Source organism: Gracilinanus agilis, chromosome 2 (genome assembly GCF_016433145.1).
Source record: "Gracilinanus agilis isolate LMUSP501 chromosome 2, AgileGrace, whole genome shotgun sequence".
Taxonomy (NCBI): domain Eukaryota; kingdom Metazoa; phylum Chordata; class Mammalia; order Didelphimorphia; family Didelphidae; genus Gracilinanus; species Gracilinanus agilis.
The window spans coordinates 473,959,787-473,975,817 of record NC_058131.1 but is presented as its reverse complement, the minus strand read 5'-3'; the positions used below and the strand labels follow the sequence as shown (position 1 = coordinate 473,975,817).

At 33.1% G+C, this 16,031-nt stretch overlaps 1 protein-coding gene across 2 annotated transcripts in view; it reads right to left on the bottom strand.

The window, feature by feature from the left end:
- The window catches only part of TOGARAM1 (TOG array regulator of axonemal microtubules 1), a 96,608-nt gene that overhangs the window by 15,479 nt on the left and 65,098 nt on the right, over positions 1-16,031 (bottom strand). Inside the window, exons 8-14 of one of the 2 annotated variants that reach the window (XM_044664905.1) lie at positions 11,745-11,825; positions 10,428-10,603; positions 9,418-9,586; positions 4,985-5,138; positions 1,533-1,638; positions 588-823; positions 86-244 (exon numbers count right to left, since the gene is read on the bottom strand). In XM_044664905.1, coding sequence (XP_044520840.1) covers positions 86-244; positions 588-823; positions 1,533-1,638; positions 4,985-5,138; positions 9,418-9,586; positions 10,428-10,603; positions 11,745-11,825 — 1,081 coding nt within the window. The remainder of the gene's footprint in view (positions 1-85; positions 245-587; positions 824-1,532; positions 1,639-4,984; positions 5,139-9,417; positions 9,587-10,427; positions 10,604-11,744; positions 11,826-16,031) is intronic. The other variant, XM_044664906.1, reaches the window with a different exon arrangement.

Genomic DNA, 16,031 nt, shown 5'->3' with positions numbered 1-16,031 from the left:
TAAGTCAGTTTCCTATTCATGCCAAAATATTCTTCCCAATCCCATGTGTTATTAGGTTAAACTCATTTTATGAACACCAGCTCACCTAGTTTCTTGTGAGCTGTCTTGTGCAAACTTAGCAGCAGCTGGCAATATCCGGTCAGCCAGGTCTTTTGTTCCTGACAAAATCCGTTCTGGTTCCATTTGTTCCACCACATCAGACAAATGCTGGGCTGTACATCTTCTTACTGCAATGTGTAAATGGCTGCAAGGAAATAATAGCAAAATAAAACTAATTCATGAGATTAACTGTTTAGGATAAACCACTAAATTGCTCTTAATCTTCTACCTGGATCCTTCTAGTCTAGAGGAGCAAGCATTAATCATTTGGATCGGCCACGTCCCCCAATATAAAAAAAAAAAAAGATATTTATAATCAGTGCCTGACACATAGCAGGCACTTAATAAAATGTTTATTAAATGATTGAGAATATGTTTCCTTCTAAACCTCTGTGTAAATAATACATAAATTTGTCCTCTTTTTCTATAGGCTGGGGACAATATGAAATTCCATTTTAGCTAAACTTGTTTCAATTATTTATGGTTACCTTTGTCCTCCATTTATTAGAGAATTAATTGCACGTGCTGGAGTTACATTATTAACCATAGCCTTTAATGCTTTGTCTACATCTTCTCTTATAAATGTGTTTGATTCACCAGCTTTATGCAACAGGACTTTTACTGTGTTATCTACTTCTTGATCCATATTCTTTTTCAGGTGAGTAAAGAGATCACCTAAACAGACCACAGCAGCACGAGAAACTCCAGAGCGTAAATTCTTCACCTAAAAAATTAAAAATTAAAAATCTTAAATAAGAATACTAGTTGGTAATAATTTAAAAGGCAAATCATAAAAAATAAAAATCTATTTTTACCGATATTAACCAATCTCAGCATTAAATAGCCATATTTCAAAATGTATCAGTAACATATTTTCACCTTCCTGTCCAGGCTTGGGAATCCCTGCTTTCTTGGAAGCTATGGTTCTGAATGATGAGTTTACCATGTCCAGGGTAGACCCAGATTCACCATGAAATGTTCCTATGCCTCGACCTCTATCTCTAATACTCCAAACTCCTGCCCCATGAGTCTGGGCTTCTGATTGGAGAACATGAGTTATATACAGCTCAGACCCATCTTGCTATTTCCATGCAATGTACAGATAATTCTTGCCTTTGTCTTTCTGATTCAGGCTCTTTAAATGGTAACAAAATCAGTGGTACCCACCACTCCATATTGTGCTGTCTTTCCCTATTAAGGTATAATTTTCTTTAGAGCAGACTGTCTTGCTTGCTTGTATATGTTTCTCTAAAGCTTGGCATTCTGCCAAGCACATAGCAAATACTTAATAAATGCTTTTCTATTCCTTTATTCAGTAGAAAAGACCAAAATAGGGAGAGACAGCATTCATCACATTTTAAATGTACTAACTTTTAAAGAGAGGTTAAATATAAATATTTATTCTCTACCCAAAAAAATATTTTTAGGATTACCTCTTGAACAACAGCAAAACTTGTTTCATGCAACTTTACAGTCAATACATCAGAGTGGAAAGCAGATAAACATCGTATAAAATTCAGTCCTTCAATTTTTTTTTCCCTATGGAAAAATAAACCAGTGGTAAAAGCATTAATTAAGGAAGTTTAATCTCAACTGGATATCAGACTCAGATACATCTGTGAAATACTTTATTAAACTTGTAAAAAGAATTCACTACCTCTTTCCTGTGACTATATTAGATTAGGAATCTGAAATGAAGAGTGCCTGCCTAAATTGAATTTCCTTTTATGATCAAAAAGGAACCTTAAAATTTTAGTGTTGGTAACAATGGAATGTCAGGAATGACAAGCTGAGTTTATTTCCCCCTTAATGGAATCATATTCTTATTCTGCCATATGTAAACACCCCTATTGGAGGAGAGGGAAAAATAAATATATTAATGGAGGTCAAAATTTTACTGGATAATAGAAGGATCAAGGTTACTGTCCTTAATATTTTTAAAGAACAATCCTTCTTAGGCTCATGGTACTTATATTATAAAATTTCAATATATAATATTACATGCTTAAGTAGCTCGTATTTGTTTCCTAAATAAACTTAGAATTCCAAAGAACAAGATAACTAGGAGATAACCAAATTAAAGAAATCTAAAGATAACTAAATTTAAAGAAAAGCAAAACATATTAAATATAATTAATATGTATAAAGGAAATAAACCTGAGAGATCCTTGTCTTTCTTTGAATTTCCAATGCTTTGCATATAGCACCTTACACATAGTATAGTCTATACAGACTATTGTCTATACATAATCTATTATTAACTAAATAAAATGTTCACATGTGAAACTTTTCCTGATGACCTCAGGAGGGCAGGAAGTCTCTGAGGCAGCTGTCCTCAATTCCCCAAGTATTTAAATCCTTACAAAAAGATATACTGTTAATTTGTGTATTCTCCTCTCCAAATAATACCTTCTGAGGAGAACAAAACATTCCATATATTACTTTTATGTGGGTGCTAACTTAGAAAATCTGGAGGGCTATTTCAATTAGAAATTTCAGCACCCACAGCAAATTCAATTGTTATTGTTATCATCATCATCATCATCATCATCATCATCATCACGTTCATCTAACATTTATATAGCACTCTAAGGTTGGGAAAGCATTTTACATATTATCTCATTTGATCCTCAAGACACCTCTTGGAGATTGGTGCTTTTATCATCTCCATTTTACAAATAAGGAAACTCAGGCTAGGAGAGGTTAAGTCAGAAGACCTGGGTCACTGAAGTAGTAAGTGTTTGAGACCAGATTGGAACTCAGGTCTTCCTGACTCTAGGGCCAACACTCTCTCCACCTCCCTGTCTGTGTGTGTTTTACATCTGTGGGTGCTTGGGGGTGAGGTGGACAGAAAAGGCAGATGTGCAGATCATTCAAAACTATTGTATAGACCTAAGAAAATGATGGGAAAAATATTAACAAAGCAGATTAAACTTTAAAATGTATTGTATGAAGATGTTTTTCCCTCGAGAGCCAGTGGTTAAAACATGTCAGCATGCTGCTATGAGCCAGAGAGGTTGAGAAACTAGGTAGCTAAGAGGCAGAGGTTGGGGTGAGAAACAACTGAGTTGGGGACCAAACTTATCTGGAAGAAGAGAGAGCAACCCGGAGATCCATACAGGACAGAAATTAGGATTTGGATAGGATGAAGTAATCATTTAAAAAGGGGAGGCGGGTGCCAAGTGATGTTGGTTCTAAAAATAGAGTGGCGCAAAAATTATCTACTTTTATAATTAAGCAAGAATAATCACACCTAAATATACAAATGGATCCATGATTTCACTGATTCAAATTATAATCAATCCTTGCCTGTACCCATGTTGGGAGGTTTTTGAGCAGGCCCCCTTCAAAAATGCAACACAGGGAGTCCAATCAATATGCTGGAATATGTCCTTGCAGAGAATGTCCTCCATTACAAAGGTACCAGTGAAGTACATTAGCTGTTAATTTGTGATGCTTTGCCTTCACTATGTGTCCAGTCCACCTTTTCCTATCATATATTTCCCTACTGATATTTTTTGTACTATGGTGCTTTGAGGTTCTTTTTAAATTTTATGTTGCTCATGTGTTATTAAAAATGGCAAGATCTCAGGGCAGCAAGGTAGCTCAGTGGACTGAGAGGCAGGCCTGAAAATGGGAGGTCCTGGGTTCAAATCAGACCCTAGAGACCCTGGGCAAGTCACTCAACCTCAATTACCTAGCCCTTACTGCTCTTCTGCCTTGGAACTGATACTTAGAATTGCTTCTAAGACAGAAGATAAGGTTATTAAAAAAAAAAAAAAAAAGGCAACACAGACACACACAGACACACACACACACACACGTGCACATGGCATGGTGGTGTTGGACAGAGCCAGGAACTCAGTCAAGAAGACCTGGGCTCAGCCTTCTATCTATAATGACTATGTGAATTGGGGCAATTAATTTCTAAGTGCTCCAGGCAATTCTTTAAGATTAGAAGTTGTAGAATTGCTACCAGTTTAAACTGATAAAGGGCACTTTCTCATGGAGAGTTTCACAAACCAAAACATCACAAAATTTATCCAGTCCCCAAACAAAGAGCAAACCTTTCCCATTCCCAAGAGTCAGTAGTTAGTAACAATGGTAGCAGCTGGCATTTATGTAGCCCTTAATGGTTTAAAAGCCATTTCATAAATATTATCTTATTTGATCCTCATAACAGTCCTGGGAGACAGATGCTATTATTAGCCCCATTTTACAAATGAAGAAATTGAGGCACACAGTTTTGAGTGAATAGCCCAAAGGTCACATAGACAATTATTATCTGAGGACGGATGGAAATTAGGTCTTCCTGACTATGGAGCCAGCATTTTATTCACTTGGCCACCCTGCTGCCTGTAACATTCCTATTGCCAATATTGCACCTCTATACATATACTCGGTGGGCTCAAACAGCCAAAGTGGCAGTTGTGGTGCATGTGTATGTGCACACATGCACATGTGTGACATATGTGTATAGCACACATGACTAATCCCTCCTGTTCTCCACTGCAAACAGAAGGCTATGTGTTTTCCCTGTGTTGCCATTTCTATTTTGGGGGGCAGGATGCATCTTTCTGTAGGAATAATGCTATAATGGGTTAGGTGTCCCCAAATGAGTTTAAAAAAGTCTATTTTATCCACAACACTTGGGTATATTATAGTATTGAGAGCTCTACTCTCAAAACACATAAAAAACATTAGTATTCTTAGATTATCTGCATTATGTTTAAGCTATACCAAAAGTTGGATAGACTTGTGGCTGGCGTGAATACCTAAATACCATTCACAATTTTTTTTCTATTAGAAAATGTATTAAATTCAAAGCAAAAGAATTACAAATGAACTTTTGGAACACAATGGATTTATAAGTTGTAGTCCTTACCAATCATCATCAGCTAACAGCCGTAGGGCTTCTGTAAGTGCTACTTCTGGTTTGGAAAAAGGCCGTAGTTCTGATGGATCCATTACTTCTGGACTATGTGTTACAGATGGGATTCTATCTTTGTATTGTGCTCTGGCCCCTGGAGACACTTCACCTATGAAGGTAAACCACATTAAATAATCACAGGTCACCTAATAATAAGAGAATATTTGTATTTTTTATACCTATTAGAGTCAGAAAGCCAATTTTATTAACATTACTTTTAAACAAAATTATATAATTAAGTCAATAATAATGAAAACCAACACCTATACTTACTATACGCTTTACATATAGTACATACTATATACATATGCAAGGCACTATACTAAGCACTTTATAATTATTACCTCATTTGATCCTCTATATGACCCTGAGAACCAGGTGCTATTATTATCTCATTTTGCTATGAGGAAACTGAGGCAGACAGAGTGTTAAATGACTTGCCTAGGTTTCCACAGCTAGAATGGCTAGGTTTGAAACCAATTCTTTTTGATTCCAGGCCTGGCATTCTATTCAATGTGCCAACTGTCTCTGTAGGATAAAAATAATTTAAATCTTCATTTCTTATGTCTAAATTATTTAGAAAGTGATTATGAATAAACATGACATTTCATATGCTACAATATATGTAATTTTTTTCAGGTGTTAGTTGTGTTATATAAAAGTTTGGCCTCACTTTTAAAATTGAATATAATTACAAAGTTATAGGATGAAGTAAAAATTTTTCCTGTAAGAAGCAGTCTAAGAACTGGTAAATAAGTAGAAAGAAGAATTTTGGAAATAAAGATCATGTCTAAATTTACAATCCATTTTAATGATTCACTGTCTCAATTAAGTCTTTCTGTGTCTCTATATGATAAAATTAAACTAAAAAATATATTTTGTCTCTAGACCTTATAGTCTTATCAAAATTGATAATACTGATGGCAATTTTAATGGTCCAAAATCCAAGAATGTTCAATATCAACAAGAATTCACTGAATTCATTTAATTTTCAAAACCTTGGGACAGAACCTATTAAGAACAGGAAGAAGTATAAGAAAGTTCTAGTTCATAAACAGCTTACAGTCTAATCAGAAATGACATACGCATAAAAACAACAACAAAAACATCTTTAATCTGATCTAACTAGAGTTAGAATGAGAAATAATAAAATATTTTGATTAAGAGAATTACTATGTATGATTCTTAATGTTTAACAAAAATCAGACTAAAATTTTATTTTTATTTCAAGAATCTGTAGGATTCACCATTACTACCTTCACTGAAGCAAACTGAAATACCTCTATCTCTTAAGTCTTTAAGATTATGTGACTAAAAAATGTGATGCCAATAGCCAGTGCTCTGGTTTCATCTTGGACAGGTATACTATCCATTCATTATGAGGCTTATAATTAAACATTCTCTTCTTGATTAGACCTACCATCAAAACTTATGCTCTGTATTTATAAAGAACCCAGAATTATCTTCACTAACACCATGATGCACTGAAGAATTTTATTAAACAATGAAATATGCTTCACATTAAAACAATATGAATATAATTCAGTCTTTCTTTGATGACTCAAGACAACACTGAAAAAGCTTTAGAAGTGGTAAATATAATTTTCTATGTATAGTCCAACCATGAAAATCTAAAATAAAGAGTTATAGTGTTTACTGACTTTGGTTTAAGAACAACAAAACATTTAGCAAATAGTTTTTAGGAGAAACTCCATTTAAAATCTCTAGACCAGTGATGGGCAAACTACGGCCTGTGGGCCAGATGCAGGCCCCCTGAAATGTTCTATCTGGCCCCATGACATTAGACATTATTCCTAATCTACCGAATACAATGAAACTTCTAAAGAGTTGCCTTAGAAACAGTCTGACAGATGAGCATTTCCTTTTCTTTGGCCCTCTCTTTAAAAAGGCTGCTCATATATATATATATACCTGGGAATATAATATAATACAATATAAAATACCTGGGAATCTACTTGCCAAGACAAATTCAGGAATTATATGAACATAACTAGAAATCATTCTTCACACAAATAAAATAAGATCTAAACAATTAGAAAAATATCAATTGTTTATGGGTAGGACAAACTAATATAATAAAAATGACAATCCTACCTCAACTAATTTACTTATTTAGTGCTGTACCTATCCAACTACCAAAACATTTTTTATAGAATTAGAAAAAAATTATCACAACGTTCATCTAGAAGAACAAAAGATCAGGATAGTGTTCAATAAACTCGAAGACCCCAACTTTTGGGACAAGAATCCACTATTTGACAAAAATTGTTGGGAGAATTGAAAAACAGTATGGGTTTAGTATTAGGTTTAAATCTTACACCCTATACCAAGATTAACTCAGATTGGGTAAATGACTTAATTATAAAGAGGGAAATCATAAACAAATTAGGTGAACATAGAATACTATACCTGTCAGATCTATGGGAAAGGAAGGAATTTAAGACCAACCAGGACATAGAGAACACTACAAAATGTAAAATGAATAATTTTGATTATATTAAATTAAAAAGTTTCTGTACAAACAAAACCAATACAACCAAAATTAGAAGGGAAGCAACAAATTGGGGGAAAAATTTTATAACAAAAACCTGACAAAGGTCTCATTTCTCAAATTCATAAGGAACTAAATTGATTCTACAAAAAATCAAGCCATTCCCCAAATGACAAATGGTCAAGGGACATGAATAGGCAGTTATATTCTCATTTACCTCTAAATTTCAACCCTCTCTTATAGTTAATTTAAAAAAACTGACACAATGTTTTGATGTCAGATGTTTCCCAACACAAATCCAATGCTTACTGACACAGTACACTCCTAAGAAAAAGTGTTTAACAGTGTAATTATGAGTGATACATATCAATTTTTATTTTTTCCTTAAACCTTTACCTTCTGTCTTAGAATCAATGTGAAGTATTGGTTTTAGGCAGAAGAGTGGTAAAGGCTGGGTAATGGGGGGGTTTAAGTGACTCACCCAGGGTCCTACAGCTAAGGAAGTGTCTGAAGCCAGACTGAACTTAGGACTTCCTATCTCTAGGTCTGGCTCTTAATCCACTGAGCCACCTACCTGCCCCTTTAGTAGTGTTGTCATTGTGAACTTTGTACTTCTGGTTCTGCTTTTCTCACATAGCATCCCTTCATTTCCAAAGCATTTTAAAAATGATACTGGTAATCTGGAGTCTGGCATTCGGCTCTTGGTTCTGCAATGATTAACTTCTACTTGTAACCAAAAATTAGTTAACCTTCCTTTGCCTTTGCTATAAAATGGGATAGTGAGATCTATTCCATAACCATTGTCTAATAAAATTAAGATTAGTGATTAGTCAATCAATAAGCATTTATTAAATACCTGCCAGGGACTATGCTAAGCCCTGTGAGGCTACAAGAAAAGCAAAAGGCAGTGCTTGTTCTCAAGGAGCTCACAATCTAGAGACAACTTGACAACAACTATGTACAAACAGATTATACATGGGATAAATTGGAGGTAATCAATAGAGGGAATTTAGTTGGGTCTTGAAGTAAGAAAAATCATGAAATCTTAATGCAATAAGTGAATTTAGGAATCATCTAATCCTTTTACAAATGTGGCAACTGTTACTCCTTTGACCAATGACATTCAGTGACCTATATAAGACTGGCCAGAATCAGGACCAGAGTAAAAACCTGACTTCCAGTGCTTCTTGCACTGCAGTCTGCACAAAAGAGTCTTGTCAGTATAATCAGTATCTTTTTAACATTAAAAAAAATTATAGACAATGAATTTACCTGACTCTGAAAAAAGTAAAGATGGGGATCTTTTAAAACAGGAAACTCTTTTTGATGAAGGGCTGAAGGCAATGTTTTCTAAAGATAAACCTGATATTACCACTTCATCTCCAAAAATACTCAAATCTAGAAGAGAAGAAAAAATAAAAACTAGGAATTTAAATGAAGTTTTTAAACTTTTTTTAACCCTTACCTTCCATCTTAGAATCAATAATATGTGTTGGCTTCAAGGCAGAAGAATGGTAAGGGCTATGCAATAAAGGGTAAGTGTCTTGCCAAGGGTCACACAGATAAGGTGTCTGAAGCCACAGTTGAACCCAGGACCTCCCATCTTGAAGCCTAGCTTTCAACCCATTTTAAAAATAAATGTTTTATACTCAACCCAGCAATTTATTTTATTTTTAATACAGGGTTTTAAAATTTGTTCTATAAAGACTACTGTGTCCAATGAAAAAATTTCTCCAGTACTGACTGATGTAACATTTATGACCTTGATCATGTTATATACTGAAGCAAAGAATATTATATCAGCTAGTATAAAATTAGCATAAACATACCACAACTGTAGCCCTCATCCCCAATCCATAACTTTAACTGAACTAACTTTCCGTTGCTATTTTCTCAGCTTCAGTATGCTTAATTCGTTCTCTGGGATTATGCTCCTTTTTTTCATGATCTTTGACTTCGAAAAGTTCTTTATGACTTATTTCTTTTTCTTCTTTTCTCTTCTGTCTCATCTTGTCATAAGTGGATTTTGAAATAGAAGCTTTAATCTGTATCAAGAATTGAAACATTTGAAGACAGATAAGTAATTTAAGTAATGACTAAAAAAAATGTTATCCCAGATACCCTGCATATACCCATCAACAAAGTCTATTCTATACTGATGAAATAATTAATGGTCATGTGTGTGTAGCATAAAAATGATTAAATGTCAATGCTGGCACCCAAGTGTAGAAAAAATAGCATGCCATATTGATAACAAAGGTGTGGAAAAAAAATCTTTTTGTAAAGTGATATGGCATTGTAGAGTAAGAGTTAAAATATCCAGCAATCCTACTAGATTTAGATTGATAGTCTAGGGGAATTGTTGATGTTGATAGGCAGTTTAAAAACTTATCTGCAAAAAACATTTCTGGGAACAGTAACTATAAAGGCAAAAAAAAAAAAAAAGAAAAAAGAAACTAATCTGAGTCCCCAACAACTAGGGAGAGGCTGTATAGAACCTATAAATAGTTCTAATCTAATAAATCATTCTGTAATGTTGGTGAGTCTAGGTCCCTAAAACAAACAGCAAAAGACAAGAGACAGCAAACTCTAGCAGATTCTCCTAGGCAAGAAAGTCTTTGGAAGATTTGGAACTACCATAGGTATATAATTGTTTTTAAAAGATCAGTCTCCCTAAGCTTGGAAATTTATCACCAACAGGCTAGCTATACAATATAGTTAACTAACAATATAATGAAAAATACAACACATTAAGTTATGATATATTGAAAAATATAAAATGGCCCTCAGGCCTTTGTGGGCTTCTTGACTTCACAGTTAGAGTTTAAAATCTAAAGAATACAACTACTCAGATTTCATACTTAAAAAAAAATAATACAGCCTTACATCTTTTTCATTCTCAACATCCAGATATGGTAGATTGTTTTGTTGAACTGCTCTTCCATAAATCCCTGATGGTGGTTCAATACTTGGTTTAATAGAGAATGTATCCCCATTTTCCACAGAAGGTATCACTGATTGGTTGCTTGTAACTGGAACTGAACTTGAAATTCCAAAAACACCTGAAATCAGTCAACCAGCAAATATATATTGAATGTCTGTGCACAAGGCTCTGTGAGAAATACAAAGATAGTCTCTTCCTTGAAGAGGCTTATAATTTAGTTGGGGAGATAAAATTTAATAAGGAAAGCTAAATAATATTATGATACAATAGTATAAGAGATATTAGAAGACAGTGGATTTATTGTTAAATGAATATTACAAATAAGTGCTGCAAATTCAGAGATAAGATTGGCCTGAGTTGATTCTAAAGTCAAAAACAGGAAAGATTTGACCTTTCAAGATAGGTATGACTGAGAAGAGCAGGGTAGAAAACAAACATTATTGGGAAGGGAACAATAACATAAAGAAAGAAAAACACAAGACATGTTGGGAGGGAGTACAGAGAACTGTGAGTAGATTAGTTCACTAGGGCAAAAGATAAATGTAAAAGAATAAGAGATAAAGCTATAGAGGACAACTGGAGTAAATTGATAAAGACCTTGAATGTAGGTCTAATCTCTGTCCTAAAGGTAATACAGAGACATCAAAGAGAATTAATTATAAGCAGGAGAATGACATCACATGAAATGGTATTAATAATGCATTGTTAAATGCTTTATTACTTTAAACATTTTAATTTCAGTTGAAAAAATCATAAGTGAAAAAATATACAAACTCTATAACATTCTCTCTCTTCCCTTTAACATGAAACTAGGAGTTAAATTCTTGTTTGTCTTCTATGTAAGTAGAAACCACCAATTTAAGCTTATCATATAATGAACAAGCAAAAATTGTCATCCTAATTCTAGATTTCATAAAACCTCTTGTAAATAAAACAGCACTATGTATATGCAAAGCATTTAAAGGTCTTGGCTATAAAGAAAGTATTACTGTACACTGTAATTATGAAGTCATTCACTAATATGCTTACACAAGACCTAGGGGAAAAAAACAACTTATATGAATTCATCTTTGAGTTATTAGAGAATAAAAATAAGTCCTCATTCATTTCTAAGTAATTTCAATTTGAAAGATTATCTTCAAAATGTCTACTGAATAAACACCTGAATTAAACCAAATTCTCCATTTTATTTCAAATAGATAAGCTTTCCTATGTGTGAAGACTATATACAAGGCTAAATAACTTTGAAATCTTAATACCTTTTCCAACAACTACTACTGAGTCTTCTGATAAAGCATTTGTTGAAGTGAAGTCAAAATTGGAAATTTGCTGTAAATTTGCTGACCCTGTAAGTCCTAAAAAATAGGTTTAAAAAGAGAACAAAAATTTTCTAATTGTTTTTCACTTCAATTATTTATAATGTAACAGCCTTTAAAATATAATTTTTTATACATTCAAATATAATAAAGAATCATCAAGCACTTTACAAATCTCAAAGCACTACGTAAATTTATGCTATTAGAACGATTATCATCTATATTTCAATAACAAGTGCTTTGTTTTTAAAATGTTTGAAGCAGACCAGAAATGGAAAATGAAAAACATTATGTCTATAGTTGCTAACAGCTTGATTATAGTTTGAATGAAGCAACTGCTTAATTTGGGTATGCTTATGGCCAATTTGGTCAAACAACCAGTTTATTTATTACTCTTCCAAATGACTAATTCACTGAATGAAAGTTTGAGCATGGTAGGGCTTACCTCCAGATTATCTGTGCTAATGGAGAGAACTTCTATGAAATCTGAAAATCATTTTTATTTGGTTTTGGTATGTAGCATAACATTTATTGCATTAGATTCACACTTTTTGACTTTGGTCACTATAAAAATTTCTCTTTTTAGTTCATGTGAAGTGATAGCAAAAGGAGGTAGTCCCAAAATTTGCACAATAGGAAAGATAAGCCAACACAATATTAAAACTTGGCAAATACACAGAACTAATCAAAGGTTAATTACAATGAACATCTGACATCTTACAATAAGGAAAAAAAACAGCCATTCCAAGAGTATGAATCATTGATTTTTTTTATAGTAGGATTTGCATACTACTTTTTTACATTTATTTATTCTTTGCACTATTGTCTCTCCAGCATGAAGAGAAACTTAAACTATTAATCATTAAACAATATGAAGAAAAAGTCTAAAACAAACTTCATACATATATGCCATATTTACTCACAATTTCCTCCCCTTTCCCCTAATACTTTCACTCTATCAATGGATTTCAAGGAAAAGAACATCTCAGGCCTGGTCTATTAGCAACCTTAATTAACTTCATCTCAAAGAAAGAGCAAATTGGGACAAGGTTTCAGTGTAGCAAAAGGTAAGCTTAGGGAGACAGAGGACCAGATGGTCTTATAAAAACATATATATGCTTAGGGTTATTTTTATATATATGCATATACACATATATACACACATTATTATTATAAATACACACACATACATATACAGGCTGAAATCACTATTTGTGACTGGATTTTTTAAGCTGCTCTTGATATTAATTTTAACTTTATTTCACTGGTATGAAAAAAATATGGAGGGGAGAGGGGTAATAGGGCTAATCAGATGGAAAGAAGAATAAAGCCCATAGAGTATAGTATATAATTTACCCTGGGGCCCATACTCCCCCCACTTTTACTCAAAAATAGCGACTCACCCAGAGTTACACAGCAATCAGTAGCAAAGTTAACTGGAATCTAAATCTACAGGCAATCCCCGCTTTTTTGCTGCAATGCACTCCTGGAAACCGCATCAGAAAGCAGAATGGCGAAAAATGGATTATTTTTTTCAAATGCATTGTGTAGTCTGGAGCTACCCTTGTCCACCACTAGGTGGTGGTCTTGCCTTGATATTGAATGCTGAGTTTACAGGGTCAATGGGAAACTGAGGGAGGAGCAGCTGAAAATGACAATGGTCAATCAGACAAACTGATAAAAGAGCAGATCAAGGCTATAAAAAATGAAATACAGGAGCTTTTTAGGCACTGCTGGATATGTTGGTAGGTGAAATTTGAGGCAGCAAAAAGTGGGTTCCACCTCTAATGGTTTCTTTAGTAATCTTCATTCCTAAACTAAATATTATAGTAAATAAGCTTTCCTGAGTAGGAAACAGAGGAAAATGGTTTGCTAATGATAGAGAGTTGATATTAACATTTATAATTTCCTTTCCTTTTCAAGTTTGGGGTAACAACTTTGATCTGTAAACTACCTACATCTTTCCAGAGTCAGAAGTGCACTGGTAGGTCAACTGCTCTGAAATCTGGGCCTAGGAGAGGAAGGGAGGGAAAAAAAGGAGCAAGAAAAGGCACAAGACAGTTACTAAGGAATGAATCTTTTTCTGTTTCATAAAAAATAAAACCTATTTTTAATAGTAATGTTCTTACTGGAAAGAAAAGTTCTTATTTCAATGGAAAAAAAAGAACACTAAGTGTAGGTATAGATCATACAAGTAAACATTTTTGGATTTTATTTTTTTAAGTCTTCTCAGACTCAAAGTGTGGGGAAGAAATAATCAAGCAGAGAAAATATATGAGTAAATATGGTAAAAAAAAATCACTTTATACAACAGATAAGGACAACTGGCTGCTATTATGACTAAATAGGACAATTACTTTAATATACCATGAGCTGAATCCCTTTACTGAGACATAAGTATTTCCAATTACTTCCCCCTATTTCTTCTGTTTCTTACTTATTGTAGAAATAATTGACATAACAGATATTTTGGTAAGGAGCCATTCCACGTAAATATTCACCATGACCCACATTTTTATTTCACATACAGTTAAATTAATGGGATATCTGTTTATATTCCAAGCACAAAATTTTACCTTGTTTTCACTAGATTTGCTGAGATTTCCAGCTTACAAAATAGCATATTGTATGATTACATAACAATTCCTTACTACCTTTGAAGTAAGGTTTTTATAAATTTGAACACTAGACATCACAGCATTACCTACTGAGTTTGTTATCCTTGAAAATTTTCTTCTTCCCTAAATCTCCAACCTCCAATTCTAAGGGATAAATATAAACAGCAAGACTTTCTGAAGGTTTGAACAGAATAGTTGAGAGGGGATATAAACTCTATAAGGTGCTAAGAATTGCTAAATGCTTAAGGCTTTAAATATTTATCCACAACATTTCCTTAACTTGTTTCTACCAGTTTTAGTAGTAAAATAATTTAAAAAGTATTTGTATTTTGTGGGGTACTAATGAGAAAATTATATTGGGTAAATATAGTACTTAATAATTCATTTCTATAACCCTGTAGGGAAGTCCACAAACCTTTTGTATGTTTATAATGCTTCAGGTGTTCTTTATTTTGCATTTTAAAAACACTAGGTGAAGCATCTTGCAACTTGTCATCTTCAAAATCACCACAACCATAACCATAGTTCAGACGTTGGCCAATTATGCTCACATTTGATGTAATTCCTACGTAATAAAATGCATAATGTATTTAAAGATGAAGGCAATTTAGTATAATTTAAACAAACCTACTTCATAAACTTAACTTCTTTCATTCTTTTTTAAGGACAGGCACATAAAATTAGACTATTTGACAATAATCATTTTAAAAATTCTGATCAATCAGTAATTTCCATAATAACAATATGAGAAAATGTAATGGCGATTATGGCCAAAAAAAAAAAAAGCAATTTCAAGAAATTTGTGAGTTAAACATCAAATTCAAATACTTTTAGCTCTTAAAATATATCTTTTAATTTATAAATTATAAATCTATATCTTTTAATTTACAAAAATTATGACAGGGACATGAATTTAAACTGCTCCCTCTCCAATTCTGAAATTCATTTTGGTATATAATTAGGAAATTCATTAAAAGGCAGACTTTTCACACTGATCATATTATAGTTCAAAATTTCTATTCTTTCCTTGCTTCTCATACTGCACATGTGTATACATACACACACACACACAAACACATACCTCTTTATGGAAGTGGAATGTAGCCGCAGAATCTTATTTTAGTAAATATTATAAAAAAAGATTTTAATAATAGTTTAATATATCTTACGTCCTGCCTAGAAATTGCCAATATTATAATTTGTGTTGCTGGCATGAATTCAATCATTTGGTTAAATTTAAAATCCTGGCTAAGATCTTCAGAAGTTCTAATCCATTTAATATTCAAGGAAATACACTGTCCTCATTTTAGTAAAGTTTCTTATATCCATTCTAATAATAATAACAATAATGGTGATGATGATGTTGATGATTAGTGATATGTTATCAAGTTATTGGTCTTTCTCCTCAAATTTTCCTGGAGTTCCTTGGATATCTCCTCTGACTTTATCATACTCTTATCATTATATTTGTCCAGTAAATGTCATATCTGCTCCCTTGTCCTCTGATACTTAACTTACTAATATGACCCTGGCTGAGACACTTAAACTCTGTATGCCTCAGTTTCCATAACTATAAAATGGGAATAATAATAATAATAATAATAATAATAAT